Source organism: Syngnathus scovelli, chromosome 21, assembly GCF_024217435.2.
Source record: "Syngnathus scovelli strain Florida chromosome 21, RoL_Ssco_1.2, whole genome shotgun sequence".
Classification (NCBI taxonomy): domain Eukaryota; kingdom Metazoa; phylum Chordata; class Actinopteri; order Syngnathiformes; family Syngnathidae; genus Syngnathus; species Syngnathus scovelli.
The window spans coordinates 10,289,569-10,304,389 of NC_090867.1; the positions used below are offsets into that span (position 1 = coordinate 10,289,569).

General features: G+C 49.7%; 2 protein-coding genes across 3 annotated transcripts; both read left to right on the top strand.

Moving 5' to 3' along the window:
• Positions 1-27: 27 nt before the first annotated feature.
• On the top strand, positions 28-5,300 carry LOC125991707 (multiple inositol polyphosphate phosphatase 1-like). 2 transcript variants are annotated; one of them, XR_011086096.1, is made up of 9 exons: positions 28-1,011; positions 1,237-1,428; positions 1,745-1,939; positions 2,020-2,117; positions 2,601-2,731; positions 2,797-2,930; positions 2,990-3,310; positions 4,881-5,090; positions 5,158-5,300. XR_011086096.1 is itself a non-coding variant. In XM_049760027.2 (7 exons), the coding sequence occupies exons 1-7, from the start codon at positions 594-596 to the stop codon at positions 3,244-3,246; spliced, it is 1,425 nt and encodes a 474-aa protein (XP_049615984.1). In that variant the 5' UTR covers positions 28-593; the 3' UTR covers positions 3,247-4,003. The 2 variants fall into 2 exon arrangements, 1 of the variants encoding a protein (XP_049615984.1); XM_049760027.2 differs by lacking the exons at positions 4,881-5,090; positions 5,158-5,300 and having other exon boundaries at positions 2,990-4,003.
• On the top strand, positions 4,933-10,739 carry LOC125991712 (janus kinase and microtubule-interacting protein 3-like). The gene is made up of 23 exons (XM_068649508.1): positions 4,933-5,067; positions 5,158-5,182; positions 5,339-5,400; positions 5,547-5,690; positions 6,103-6,195; positions 6,436-6,549; positions 6,786-6,941; positions 7,007-7,123; positions 7,535-7,570; positions 7,655-7,726; positions 7,863-7,967; positions 8,103-8,231; positions 8,306-8,389; positions 8,589-8,651; positions 8,738-8,836; positions 8,938-9,036; positions 9,118-9,177; positions 9,292-9,357; positions 9,419-9,487; positions 9,560-9,637; positions 9,694-9,927; positions 10,045-10,170; positions 10,538-10,739. Exons 1-22 carry the CDS (start codon positions 4,933-4,935, stop codon positions 10,159-10,161), a joined length of 2,157 nt encoding a protein of 718 aa, XP_068505609.1. The 3' UTR covers positions 10,162-10,170; positions 10,538-10,739.
• Positions 10,740-14,821: the final 4,082 nt, after the last annotated feature.

Genomic DNA, 14,821 nt, shown 5'->3' on the forward strand with positions numbered 1-14,821 from the left:
CGTGTTTATGCGGGTGCGGTGGTTGCAAAATGACTACAAGCCTGAGGTTAACCTTTTACTTTAATGCAAATGTAAGTTCAAGTGAAACAGTACAACTGTCACAACAACCGGTGTAAAAAAAAAAAAAGATCTATCGCCACGCGTGATGACGTAGGTCCACCATAGTGGGCGCACGCACGGTCCAAATTCAGCGTTTTCCCTCCGCTTGCTCACTGCGCCTGCAAACGCTTGTTAGTGCACTTAAAATTCGATGAGTACCGCAGATCGCGAGCATTTGGAAGTGGCCACTTATGTGGGGTAATTGAGACGTGGCCGCTGTAGCGTTGTTCTCTGCGCCTTCAATCGCTTGACAGTGCACTTCTATTTCGATGAGTACCGCAGAGCGCGAGTGTAAGGAAGTGGCTATGTAACGAGACGTGGCCGTCTTAGTGCGAGTGTTGAGTCGTGGGCGCTTTACTTTGTCTATTGAGACGTGGCCCGCGTTGTCCGACAGCTGTGGGGTTGAAAAATTGACTACCCGGAAAATCAGCACAGCCAACCTAGGCGCCACTATGCGGCAAACCGAACGAGTCCCATAAGGCACAAAAAGGAAAATGCTGTCAGTCGTCTTCAAGTCCGTCGTTATTGTTATCTTGACAAGCCGCCGCGGCGGCTGTTCGGCGGCGGACGTGCCGGACTTCGCGGCCCACTTTGGCTCCAAGACACGCTACGAGGACGCTGCCCTGTATCGGAGGCGGCTGGCCGACACCTGGGCAGACATTCGCACGGACCCGGGACCACTCCTGAGGACCCCGAGCGGAGAGCGCTGCTCCCCGGCGCACCTGACAGCCGTCGTCCGCCACGGCAGCCGCTACCCGACCGCTAAGAACATCCGCACCATCCGCCAGCTCAGCGAACTGCTGCGACGATCTGAAGGCGAAGCCCAAGAAGATGAACACGGCGAAGGCAGCGCCGCCCGGAGGCGGGACGTCTTGCGCCGCTGGGACATGTGGTACACCGACGACATGGATGGTGAGCACTGTCAAGAACGGAGGGTTGTCCTACAGCACCATACGCATTCATTAGACATTAGGTACTATATCCGGTGGTGTTTGCGATAGTTTAAGAGAAAAACAAAGACCAATCAGTGTGTAAAATGGTTGCTTGTGCACACACTTTTTGAAATCACTGCCTGTTTTGGAATCAACAGATGGCCACTACGGAGCCATTTTGGATCTGATTGTGAACCTCTTGCAGGTCAGCTAGTGGCCAAAGGCCGGGAGGACCTGCGGCAGCTGGCGATGCGTCTGTCCACGTTGTTTCCGTCTTTGTTGGGGCGGGAGTCGTTGCGTGGGGGGCGCGTCAGCGTGCTGACCAGCTCCAAGCACCGATGCGTCAGCAGCGCAGAGGCATTCCAGGAAGGACTTTACCTCGGAGCCAACATGACATGTAAGTTTCGCTGTCTGCTGTGGAGACACATTTACATTTGTGATGCCCCAGCATCATGGTTTGACTGAATTGAAGCGTGTGTCACTTTTAACCTTGCATTGGGTCACGTTATGTCAAGGTACTGAAGTTGTTGCTGTTGTCGTTCTGACCCCGCCGCAGTACGCTTCCATAACTAGCAAATCGCCTAAAAATTCCTTTTGCTGTCTGATCACTGGAATGTTGCCGTCTTGCATTGTTTCATTATGATTCTGCCACAAAGTCTTGGCATGGCACTCGAACTGAGGTGTGTTCCGTGTCTTTGCCTCGCCTGGCATAGCGGTAAACTATCGCCACCGAGTGGATGACGGACTGCTGCGCGCCTATGACGGTTGCCGTGGTTACGTGGAGGGCGTGGAGATGAACCGCACGGCGCTGGCTGAGGTCCACAAGTTCACGCGCGGGCCGGAGATGGAGGCGCTGAGGAAGAAAGTGGCCGACAAACTGGGATTTCCTCTCCGTGACTTCACGCCAGGTTATCGTGAGCGCCGTGCTGACACGCCTCGCGTCAAAGGATGGCGAAATAGTCAAAATAACTGGATGCGTCTCCTGCAGAACTTCTGGAGGCGGCGTTCTACCTTTGCTCGTACGAGCTGGCCATCAAGTCACTGCACTCGCCCTGGTGCTTCCTGTTTGAGCCCTGTGACGCCGAGGTACCCCCGAGGACACGAGGACCCCCTCCGTGTACACCACGGCGCTAGCTCGACTCGACCCGACCTCATTTGCTGCCATTGACAACAATATTACGCACTGACGACGGTTTTGCACGGTGTGGGGTGCGGGTGGGTCTGCTGCAGAGCCGCTGTGGGTTCAAAACTCACAATTTTACACTTAGGATCAGCCCAGTTTGCCAGTACACATTGACAGATGGCCCAGTTTAAAACTCAAAAGGCGAAGTTCCCCTGCCTGACTGTGAGTTGCCGTCACTAGCATATTTACTGTACTGTCTGCGTGTTGTTATTGTGACAAATTCAGGAACCCCCAGATGGCAAACGTTCGCTAGGCAGCCAACTGAAATTCGACACGGTACTTGGCAAAGGCTAGTTGAACATGAAAGAGGTCGTCGTGACGCGCTTTCGCCATCCAGCGCTTGGAATGCGAGACGCGTTGACCAGGGGGCATCCTTGTGCCGGCAGGTTCTGGAGTACAAGTGTGACCTGAAGTTGTTCTGGAAGCGGGCGCACGGCCACACCATCAACCTGCTGGCCAGCTGCCCGCTTTTCCACCACATCTTCAGGACCCTCGACAAGGCCGGACGGCCGCGCAGGTCAGAAGAAGGCCGCTCGGCGGGCCAAAGGAACGTGCTTTTAATGCCAAAGGATTGGTCCGCAGGGCCACCGACACACCCCCGGATCCGGCCTCCTTCCTGATCGGGCACGCCGAGACGCTCCTCCCGCTCCTCGGCCTGCTGGGCCTCTACAAGGACAAGACTCCGCCCACTGCAGCCAACTACCGCTCGCAGCATGGTAAGACGATGCCGTCCCGCCATACCCGAACCCGTTGTGACGCCCCCGGCCATCTCCAGGCCGACGGTTCCGTTCCAGCCTGGTGGTGCCGTACGCAGCCAACGTGGTCTTGGCTCTGCTGGACTGCGCGCGAGGCCCCCGCCTGCAGCTGCTGGTGAACGAGACCCCTGTCCGATTCCCGGCCCTGCCAGACGAGGATGCGCCACTGTATCGCGACGTGCGGGCGGCGTACCGCCACCTGCTGGACGGATGTGACTATCAAAAGGCCTGCACCGGCGGCCCTGCCGGTGGGCGCGAACCCAACACCGAGCTCTGAAAGGTCCGCCGCGACCACGTGGAGAAAGGCACTTGAGCGGTGGCGCTGACAGACCGGCTGACAGGTTTCGTGCCCATGTTTCTTTTGTGATTGATTGATTGATTGATCGATTGAACTTTATTTATCCCACAGTGGGGAAATTTTCTTGTCACAGCAGTAGTCCCTGTATGTCACTCCTTTCACGGTTTTAATGCTCCCAATGCGTCCCAAACAAAGGGGAAAAAAAGCCAAATAACTGAGCTGCAATGACAGTGAATTTCCATGTGGGGGAGGCATTTGTGAGTACTAGGTATGATGACGTTACTTTTGAGTATGTTCCGCCTAAATACTCGCCTTTCCGCCCCTCCGGCTAAGCCCGCATACATGGCCCTTCGGCTAAAGTCGATTAGCCATAGCTCATGACGGATTTGACCAAACTAGCGGGATATTATCGACGTTCGGTAAAATTCCTTTTTCTGTGCTCAACAACAGCCTATTCAAGCTTAAATATACTATGACATTCTTTATTTTACGATTTAATTGAACGTACAAATTTCACCTCCGTATTTTGTCCAAGTGGAGTTGCTGTACAATAGCGACCCTAGGCGCATGCGCCGTACTTCACGCAGCGGCCGCAAATACTGCGATACAGGAGCCACATCTGCCATCGACTAGAAGCCAGAACTCGAGTTTTTACTTACTACTACTTTATTGTACAACTAATCACAAGTAATTTTTAAATACAACCAATTTTAAGTGGTAAAATTACCAAAACAAAGACCGGTTGTCCCTGACTTATATGACGCGGTTTCAAGATGGCGGCAAGTCAATGACGCAAGCAAGTACGCTTCACGTTCTGCAATTCGTACGCTTGCACCCTCGTGCTCTTCCCGTTGGTAGCCCACTGAGGGGCAGTCGTAGGGACTGGTACAAGTGTTTGGACAGAGCCTCGGAAGATGAGGAACAGGAAGTGGGGGAGGAAGAAGATGACAGCAGCCGCCGAGGAGTATCTCCTCCCAAACACACAAGCTATCTGCGACATGAAAGCACGTACTCCTTCATTTCTAAGGCGGCTCAGAAGTCCAGTCGCGACAGTACAGACAAACGAATGAACACAGTAGCTTGGCACATATTGCTTCCGAGCGAGCGAGCGCCTCGACGAAAGGAACCAACACGCAGGCACGCACTCACGATGCGATGCCCCAGGTCTCTTCTTGGAAAGCACGGTGAGTGCTGACTGACTGACATTATGCTGCATGCGGTCGAAACCCGGAATTATGCCCCTTGGAATTTCCCAATTCCGACCTCAAGTCAAATGGCAACAACAGAGATGGCTGCTTCCGATAGAATTGTTCGTTCTTGTCGTTTATCACAACAACTTTGGACCTTCAGCAGTCCTTGATTACTTTCATTTACATAAAGACAGAAATATGGTGTCGTAAACATCTCATTCATTTCACCAAATAACTTCACGCAGGTGGATAACGGCCGTCTCGGTCACGCTATGTTGCGTGACGCTGTTTTGAAGAGAGAAATGAATTTATGCAATGAATAAGTCAAGCTAAATCTATGTTTACGAAGTTGTAAGTTACGGCACCGTGTGAAGTTGAGTCCAAAGCCAGTGGAAAACAGCGCTGTGCGTTTATGCTCTCCAGGTACAAATGTTGTGATCTCTTGACTGACGACCGGGCGAGACTCGAGTAAGAGATGTCCAAACGAGCACCGGCAGGGCGGGCCAAGGCGGAGCGAACGGACGCCGTGGGCACCCTTCAAGCCGCCAATGACGAGCTGAGAGCCAAACTGATGGACGTCCAGTTAGAACTTCAGCAGGAGAAGAACAAGGTGAAGACCTCAACAGACACTGCGTGCGTGCCTGGCTGCCTGCCTGCCAAGTTTTCCCGATGTAGATTTGACGTGCGTGTGCCATGTCAGGTCAGCCGTCTGGAGAGAGAGAGAAGTCAGGAACTGCGGGCGGAGCACCACCGCGCCACCGCCGCCATGACGGAACTCAAAAGCAAACTCCATGAGGAGAAGCAGAAAGAGTTAGCCGTTACCAGAGAGACATTACTGCGGCAGCATGAAATGGAGCTGATGAGAGTGATCAAAATCAAAGATGGAGAAATCCAGCGACTGAATGCCTTGGTCCTCAGCCTGAGGGACGGCTCCATGGACAAGGTGAGCCGCTCAACCCGTGTCTGACTTTCCGCACGCCACGTCGGGCTCCGATCCGGACGCTGCTGTATTGTGTAGCTTGTCCCCAGTAAGCGTCGCAGCGCTCCGTTGCGGTCTCATCGGCCCGGTGTGGCGCGACGTCTGCTCAGGTGAGGAGCGGGGGTGCTTTGCTGGCGGAGGTGGAGGAGACGCGGCGGAGTTGGGAGGCCGAGCGGTGTCGCCTCCACCAGGAGCTTCAGGAGCAACGCGGAGCAAAAAGGAGCGCGGAAGAAGCCCTGGCAGCGGCCCAGCAGGCTTGCCAGTCCCGAGCGGCCGAGCTCCGATCGGCTCATCACCAGCATCAGGAGGAGCTGAGCCGAACCAAGAGAGACTGCGAGAGGGAGATCCGCCGACTGGTAGGACTGATCAGATGCGCGGTGCTTGGCTGTGTTCCCAATTTCGTTGTATATCTGCTGTGCAATGACAACTAAGGCATTCTATTCTATTCTATTCTATTCTATTCTATTCTATTCTATTCTATTCTATTCTATTCTATTCTATTCTATTTCACAAGAAGAAAAGGCCTGTTGCTCGCTTTGCTTTTGTCACAACAAAGGCGTTCTAGGCTATTCAAGAAAAAATGGCCGGTTGCTCTCTTTGCTTTTGTCACAATTCTGGCAAATGAGTTTGCCCACCCGCCTGAGCGCTCCCCGTTTGTACGTCCAGATGGACGAGATCAAGCTGAAGGACAGAGCGGTTAGTGTTTTGGATAAAGCCCTGGGGCTACAGGCCGGCCACGCCCACCGCCTTCAGCTGCAGGCAGACTCAGGCTGCCGAGCAGCAGATCGCCGCCCTGAGGGATTCCCAAAGGGCGGGCCTAAACTACCCTGGAAGTGGGGTCAACGCCGCTACGAGCAGTCCTCTTCATAGCGTAAGCCACCTCATCCCACACTTGCAGTACGCATGACTTAGTTCGTTGCTGGAGGAAGGTAGCACAAATACAGTTTGGAACTTTGAACGAGTGTGTGTGTGTGTGTGTGTGTGTGTGGGTGTTTTTAGTCTCAGGAGGATCGGGACACACGAAGGTTTCAGCTGAAAATCGCCGAGCTCAGCGCAGTCATCAGGAAACTGGAGGATCGAAACGCCCTGCTGTCTGAAGAGCGCAACGAACTGGTAATTTATTGACGGCACGCTTGAAGGTTTGCGCTACGTTTGATGCACGCCATCCAGCGAGGCACCCATTGCGCTTGCTTATTAGTCGAGCGGCGCGGCGAGTCGGTTGCCTGGTGGAAGATGTGTCTTTTATTGCGAGCCAAAGCCACGGTTCCGTTCAAACCAATGCTAATGGAATGGATACGTTCTGGCCCGTGCGTTGTGCGTCTTTCACATCCCGCGCCTCATGCTTGCAGCTGAAGCGACTGAGAGAAACAGAGAGCCAGTTTCTGCCACTCCTGGACAAAAACAAACGCCTGAGCAGGAAGAATGAAGAACTCTCGCTGGTGCTGTGTCGCCTTGAAAACAAAGTGCGCTTTGTCACCCAGGAGAACGAGGAGATGGCAAGCTTGGTAAGTCGGCGCGGACAACGGCGGCGTGCCAACAAAGAGTCCACTGCCTTTGCTGTGTTCCACAGAGAAGGCCTAGTTCGCTCAATGACCTGGACCGCGGTTGCGGCCAGCAAGACGGCGAAATGGAGTTTCTGCGCCTTCAAGTTGTGGAGCAGCGGCACATCATCGACGACTTGTCCAAGGTCCTCAGGCGGGCGACTCGGTGCACGTACGGCAGCGCCGCGCTCGCTTGCTCGCTCGCTCGCTGTCGCCCGGAAACCTTTTCCGTCCAAACCTTGGCCGGTGGCCGCCATCCAAAAAATTGGCCCCTTAAATTCCGTCCTTTCAAACGGGAGCACTGTGCGCACGCGTTTGAACACGCTTTAGACTTGTTTTGCCGTTTTCAGCAGCTAAAAGCTCCCGTTTTGTCAGCGCCTTTGCCACTCGCTGTGCGCTGAAAACGACGGACTCGCCCGGCTGCTCAGCCCGCCAACCATGAGCCGCGAGTGCGACGTCATTGTCCGTAGGCAGCTAGTGGCAAAATGCACCCTGTAGTTGTCACTTTTGGAAAAGACGAGTGTCCCTCCAATCATCGCCGGTGACGTCTTTTTCAGGCTCTGGAGACAGGCGCTCACGTCAGAAATGTCATTGTGAGTCGAGTTTGTTTCTGCGCCGGAGCCATTCGTTCTCTTTGCATCCAAAGAATCTCAAAGGCGGATTATTTGTGTCGACAGGAAAGAGATTTGGTGCTACGATACCGACGTCGAGAATCTCTGAGGAGGAAACGGAGCGTGAGGTCCTGCAAGGTGAGTCCGCTTGTTTGCGGCTGCTTGGTTTAGCGCAAGACGAAATGGCCTTTTTCTCGCTATCGTAGCTCTCGTCAATTCATCGTCAGGTGTCGCTTCGGTTTGTTGAAAGAGATGTTTGCTTCCGCGACCGCAGGTCATCGAAACATTTTACGGCTACGACGAAGACGTGTCGGTGGACTCGGACGGATCGTCCATGTCTTTTCACACCGACAGAACCCCCGACACGGAACCCGAAGAGGTAGCCCGCAGCCCGCCATTTCTGCGAGCGTATTGCCGTCAAACGTTCCTCTTCAGCCCGGAGTTGGACTCGCCTTTGCGTCGCGGGTGCTTTGTCGCCGGTCTGACTGATTCTGGTACTAGCGATGTGTTGCAGGGGTGTGTGCGCGAGGAGGCGGAGCTTCGCTACCGCCAGCTGACGCAAGAATATCAAGCGCTGCAACGAGCCTACGCTCTGCTAGCCCAGACCAGCGGAGGTGACTACGACGCCGAGAAGGAGATCAAGGTGGCGCCCCTTCCCGCAACCCCCGGCCGGGTCCCAGCCTCCCCATTCTCACCTGAGGCTCCTCCTCCTTTCAGACCAGAGAACAGCTGATGGTTGAAATAGGTCACTATCAAAGCAGAGTGGCAGATCTGGAATCAGCGCTGAAACAACAAGGACAGGTAAGCTCATCAATGAGCACACCTTTTTCTCAGACAAAATAGCTCCATTCTTCAGTCACTCATTCGTCAGGCATTACTGGACCAACGCCCCCCACCGAACGTGGCTGGGAAAATGCGGAGAAAAGCAAATGTCATTTTCCAGTCAACCAAAGAATTTGTGACAACTTTCCAAAGCTGTCCACGCATTTGTCTCTTCTAGAATGTCAAGTGGGTGGAGGAGAAGCAGCTGCTGCGTCAGAGCAATCAGCAGTTGGCCGAAAAGGTGACGGAAAGAAAGGCGCTGGGCGAAGTCGCTTGGCGTCACGCCCGTCGGGAAGCCCCGCAGATGACGTCTGACTGTCTTTTCAGGTCAGGCGGATGGAGGCGGAAGAAGCGCGTCTGAAAGAGCACATCCAGGATATCCGAGACCAAAACGAACTGCTTGAGTTCCGCATCCTGGAGCTGGAGGTGGGAAGACTCACACAAGCGTGTTGAGGCCAGAGATGTGACAGACAGACAGACAGACAGACGGATGGATGGACAGATGGATGCATGCCTCTGCCTTTCAGGAGAGGGAGTGGCGCTCCCCCGTTTTGAAGTTCCAGCAAGTCCATTTCCCAGACGGCCTCAGCCCTTTGCAGATCTACTGCGAGGCCGAGGGCGTGAGCGTACGTAAGGCGTCCCTCGCAAACCTAACCCTAACCCGAGGTCCCAGAGCGCCTTACATTGCGCCTTGCGCCTTTCCCCAGGACATCGTCATCAGTGATCTGATGAAGAAGCTGGACATCCTGGGCGATAACGCCGTAAGTGTATGTCGAACTCCTTATGTTCGCACTCCACGTGACTCGGCGGCTCAAATGTGACTTTTGGAAGGCTTTGCGCTGAAACAAGCTTGTTGACGCTGTGCCTTTGGGCTCTTGCAGAATCTCACCAACGAGGAGCAGGTGGTCGTGATTCACGCCAGGACCCTTCTCACCCTAGCCGAGAAGGTAACGCACACGTCCACGCACGCTCTCGCATTCTGCTTATGTGACAGCAGCCTTTCCTCAGTGGTTAGAATCCATCGAAGTGACCAAGTCAGTACTTCAACAGAAGATGTTGGACATTGAAAGTGAGAAGGTAGACACGCGACATCAGCCAAGGGGAGCTCCGGCAATGTACTCCAACAATTCTGACCTTGAGCTGTGCTAGGATATGTTCTGCAAGCAGAAGGGCTACCTGGATGAAGAGCTGGACTTCAGGAAGCGTTCCATGGACCAGGCTCATAAGGTAAGCCGCCCTCAAATCTCCCGCCGGACCACTGACGGACGAGGATTGCGGCCCAGAGGATCCTGGAGCTGGAGGCCATGTTGTACGAGGCGCTACCGCGGCGGGACTGCCCCGCCACGGACGGCGAAAAGGCCAGCTACGCTGGCGTGAATGACGTGCTGACGGCGGATCAGAGAGAAGAGCTTAGGAGCGCCGTGGACCAATGGAAGCGAGCCCTGATGTGCGAGTTGAGGGAGCGCGACGCTTGCATCCTCCAAGAGAGAATGGATCTGCTGCAGAGCGCGCAACAGGTAAGGGCCCAAAGCCAGCCCGGCACGTACTTGCGCGCTTACTTGCTTGCGCGTACTTGCGCGCTTACTTGCGCGCTTACTTGCTTTTGAAGGCCACTTTCCATTTGTCCGTCCTAGAGGAACAAAGAGCTGAAAGAATTCATCGAAGCTCAGAAGAGACAAATCAAAGAATTGGAGGAGAAGTTTCTCTTTCTCTTTCTATTCTTCTCCTTGGCCTTCATTCTGTGGCCCTAACACCAGCTGGTGAGTGAGCTCCAGCGGCATCGCACTCGACACCTCCGCTACACTGCCGGCCGGCCTCACACGCTGGCAGACGCTCCGATGCCGACGTATACCCCCCGCCATGGTGACAGAGGCACCGGCGCTCATCCAATCAGAAGGCAGGAAAGGCAAATACACATGCAGGGCACTCTTGAACCAGAAGATGGCGCCACAAAAAAAAAGAAAACGTTGTTGCCCCAAACTCGCACTAAAAAGGGTCAGAATAACAAGCGTCCCACCGGCCAGCCGGGGCCACCCGTCCATCCATTTCTTTAGGGGGGAAAAAAAAGCGGAGTCACCGGCGAGTACATTTTGCATTTAGCTCTGCTTTTCTGCTTCTGTCTTCAAGTGTGCGGTATCCTGCGACCAAAAACTCAGCCAACCCCAAAGCGGTTCACCTCAACGTCCCACCACCATGCCTATCAGAGCAGGTGACGTGATGCTTTGGACATCCTTCCGTCTCAGATGCCCAAAAGTACTCTTTGCCACATCTGCGGAAATACGGTGTCTCTTCAAAGGTGCAAATAAAGCCAGCGTGGGCGGCACACGCACATCTTTGGTTTTTCTCGCTTTGTTTGTGTGACAGCTGTTGTGAAAATTCTATACAAATAAAGATGTATTGTATAGTACAGGTTTGGCCGAGCCGCAGCTCCCGAACCGCATGTGGCTCTTTACCTGGTTTCATGCGGCTCTTTTACGTTCATATCCACATTTGTGTTTTTTTTTGTTTTTTGTTTTGTTTTGTGCGTGTTGGCTTCACTTGAGTTCAATTTGGTATTTTCATCAAAAGCGCATGTGGTGAAATTCCATAAAGTAGGAAGGGCAAACCCATTCCAGTAAACTATTAATGTCAATCGGGCTCGCACAATGGCAGGGAAAAAATGCACAGCAAAACGAAAATGTGTAGATGAACACAGGATGTTTTTATCAGAGTGGGAAAGTGTCTATTTCTTTGTTGAACGTGATGGCAAGCCATTCTGCCTGATACGTCAGACCTCAGGGCATTTTAAAGCTTCAAATCTTAAGCGCCATGCACTTTAGCTCACTCCATGCTAACATTGATCAGGCGTCGAGCCCGCAACATCATGCTTAAGAGGTGTACATGCTAACCAACGCGCCATTATGTCAACACATAGCAACTCTGTCTACTAAACAAAACAGCGGTTGCTATATGACGTCTGCTACGTCGCAGTCACGTGATGCGGACATGACGTTAATGGGCGGATCTTCCGCCGAAATTCAAATCCGTGGGCAGAGTCAACTTGTTTAAAAGGGAGTGGGCAGAAGACTTATTTAATTTAAATCTATTTTGAGTGTGCACCATTATATCAACGTATAACTGTAAGTCTACTAAACAAAACGGCGGTTGCTATATAACGTCTGCCACGTCGCAGTCATGTGACGCAGAAATGACGCCGATGGGCGGAAGTCCGCCAAAATTCAAATCCATGGGCGTGGCTTTCAACAGGAAGTAGGAAGCTGGCAATGGCGGTGAACGAGACACAGCGGATAGTAACACGACGACGAACAAGAGAAATATTTTTATTTTCTGCTTGCAACTCGACTGTCTAGAGCGTACACGGTAAATACAACTCATTGTTTTTAAAAAGAACTACTTTTGTTGCCCTGAAAAGCGAGTGAGTGTGGTGGGACGTCGAACTCGGCGTCTTCTGCCAGCCACAGACGCCGAATTTCGACGATTCTCCCTGGTCAACGGTTGTAAATGATTGCGTTGATTAAAACATAAAACTTTATTTAACTCTACTTTTAACTTTGCCGTTTTAGATAAGCGGGTATTACGTCGCAGTCATGTGCCGCGGAAATGACGTCAGTAGGCGGGAAATTCAAATCTGTGGGCGGGGCTTTCAACAATGGTAGCGAACGAGACACAGTGGATAGTAACACGACGGCTAACAAGAGAAATATTTTTATTTTCTGCTTGCAACTGGACCGTCTAGAGCGTACACGGTAAATACAACTCATTGTGTTTAAAAAGACTTACTTTTGTGTAGTTTGACTAAAGTTGTCGATGCCGGGTTATTTTGTAAATTATTGCGTTGGTTAAAAAATAAAACTTTATTTAACTCTACTTTTAACTTTGCCGTTTTAGATAAGCGGGTATTACGTCGCAGTAATGTGCCGTCGAAATTACGTTAATAGGGGAAACTCCCGCCAAGATTCAAATCGTGGGCGCGAAATGGCCGTAAGCGCGACAGCGGATTCAAACACGACGAATATCAACAGAAATATCTTTATTTTCTGCTTGAAACTGGGCCGTCTAGAGCGTACACGGTAAATACAACTCATTGTGGTTAAAGAGATTTACTTTAGTGTAGTTTGACTAAAGTTGTCGATGTAGCTAGCGTTCACTGTGTAATAGCTATGTGTAACTAACCCTAGCTGAAACGTAGTCGCGTTGCCTTGTATCTTTGAATGTCTTGAGGGTAAATGTTAATGTTTAATTTCATTCCTTTAGGTAACATGGTGTTTGTTGGCTGTATGTTTTCCACTGTAAGAAGAATGAATATACACATCAGTTGGAGGCTCGCATCATTGACCAGTCGCCACAATGGTGAGTACCCATTTCTTCCTCCATTTATGTTAAACACCTCCTATTTTATGTCTAACAGTAATTGATTTAACACATCACCATAAGTAAATTGTGTGTGGGCACTCTCAATTTAACATGTGTGATTATACTGCCTAATCTGTCACTGAGTATATTGTTGCAAAGTAATATAAGAAATGATCCAAAGTTGTAATTCAGAATAGTTTTCAAAAGACGACCATTAGAATTATATACAAATCTGATTACCCTGAACATAACAAGTAATTTCTTAAATCACAAATTCTATTCAAAGATTTGGTCAGACTGCTCAAATGATGCCTAACAGTATTTCATGTAACACATAACCATAAGTAAATTGAGTGTGGGCACTCTCTAGTTAACATATGTGATTATACTGCCTAATCTCTTACCGAGTATGTTGTTGCAAAGTAATATAAGAAAAGATCCAAAGTAGTAATCCAGTGTTTAATATGTTCTATCAGGGCTGAAGTCAAAATTTGGCACCATCATGTGGTGAAATTTGGAGTTGCATCACGTCCAATTTTGCCTGGGAACAAACAGATTCAATAAATCTTACTCTTAAATAAGCCACTCCTTCTCAAACAAGTAAACTCTGCCCATTTTGCGCAGTAGATGTTCTGTTAATACCTAGTATTTAAACAAAGTCATAATTTAAATTACTTTCAACATTCACTCATCCATTAAACCACCGTTATTCCACTCGCTCTTATTACCAACTCCTATCAATGTAACTAAGCGTTTAATACGTCTTATCAGGTCTCAAGTCAAGATTTGGCACCGTACTTTTTTGAAATTTGCAATTGCAGCAAATCCAATTTTGCCAGGGAAGAAAAATAGTCTTACATGTTCCCATTAAATAAATGAAATAAGTCTTGCTTGTTTCCACTCCTTTTGAAAAAAGTAGTTTAAAACGAGGGCCCTTCCCTCAACCTTTAACCCTAACGAGCCCTAACCCCGCACGTCACATTGTGTTGTATCTGCGAATGTTGCTTGAGGCCAAATGTTAAAGTTTTCTTTCATTCCTTTAGGTTCTATGGTGTTGGTCGGCTGTACGTTTTCCACTGTAAGAAGGATAAAAGTCCAACGGTTGGATGTTGGCGAAGACGTCTCCGGTGAGTCCTTCCTTCCTTTTTATTCATTGGAAGTCACAGACAACAATAGATAAAGTAACACAATGTTAGAGGTAACTACATTTGTCTTAAATTGGATAGATTACTTCTTCCCACACCATTTCAAACAAGTAAACTGGCCATTTTGTGTGTTTATACCTAGTACTTATACAGTCATAATTTAAATGAACAAATAAGATTCATTCACTCACCCACTCACTCATTCATTCAGAAGATCCAAAGTTGTGTGTGCTGTGTAATTGAGAATAGATCTCATGTTACTCCACTTGCTCATATGACCAACTTCTATCAAATTAGCTATTAATACGTCCCATCAGGTCTCAAGTCAATATTTGGAACCGTAATTTGTCGAAATTTGCAATTGCAGCAAATCCAATTTTGCCTGGGAACAAAAATATATTAAACTAAATAATTCTTCTTCCCATTTAAATAAATGAAATAAGTCTTTTCTTCCTAGTCCTTTTTAAACAAGTAAACTGGCCATTTTTTGCAGTCGTGTTTATGTTCATACTTAATATTTATCCAAAATCATAATTGAAATGACTTCATTCATTCATTTTTGAAATTTGGAATTCCACCATATCCATTTTTCCCATTAAATAAATAAGTTTTACTTTTTCCGTTTAAATAAATGAAATAAGTCTTACTTCCCACTCTTTTTCAAACAAGTAAACTGCCCATTTTGTGTAGTATATTTTCTGTTTATACCTGGTATTTATACAAAATCATAATTAAAATGATTTAACTAACAATTAAGTTAATGAACTTATTCAAAAGAGTCTTTAATATGTCCTATTAAGTATAATATTAAGATTTGTCACCATCCTTAGGTATAATTTGGATTTGCAGCAAATCAAATAGACAAACGCATTGGCCAAGTTATTTTAAAAGAGCATGTGGGGTGATGTGATGT

Excerpts from the sequence above, each read along its gene's own strand:
- LOC125991707 (XM_049760027.2), top strand. The coding sequence starts at position 594 with ATGCTGTCAGTCGTCTTCAAGTCCGTCGTTATTGTTATCTTGACAAGC. Across the intron at positions 1,012-1,236 it reads GTACACCGACGACATGGATG|GTCAGCTAGTGGCCAAAGGC; the intron begins GTGAGCACTGTC and ends AACCTCTTGCAG. Across the intron at positions 2,931-2,989 it reads CAACTACCGCTCGCAGCATG|GCCGACGGTTCCGTTCCAGC; the intron begins GTAAGACGATGC and ends GGCCATCTCCAG.
- LOC125991712 (XM_068649508.1), top strand. The coding sequence starts at position 4,933 with ATGTCCAAACGAGCACCGGCAGGGCGGGCCAAGGCGGAGCGAACGGAC. Across the intron at positions 5,691-6,102 it reads CCCTGGCAGCGGCCCAGCAG|ATGGACGAGATCAAGCTGAA; the intron begins GCTTGCCAGTCC and ends TTGTACGTCCAG. Across the intron at positions 9,178-9,291 it reads TGGGCGATAACGCCGTAAGT|AATCTCACCAACGAGGAGCA; the intron begins GTATGTCGAACT and ends GGGCTCTTGCAG.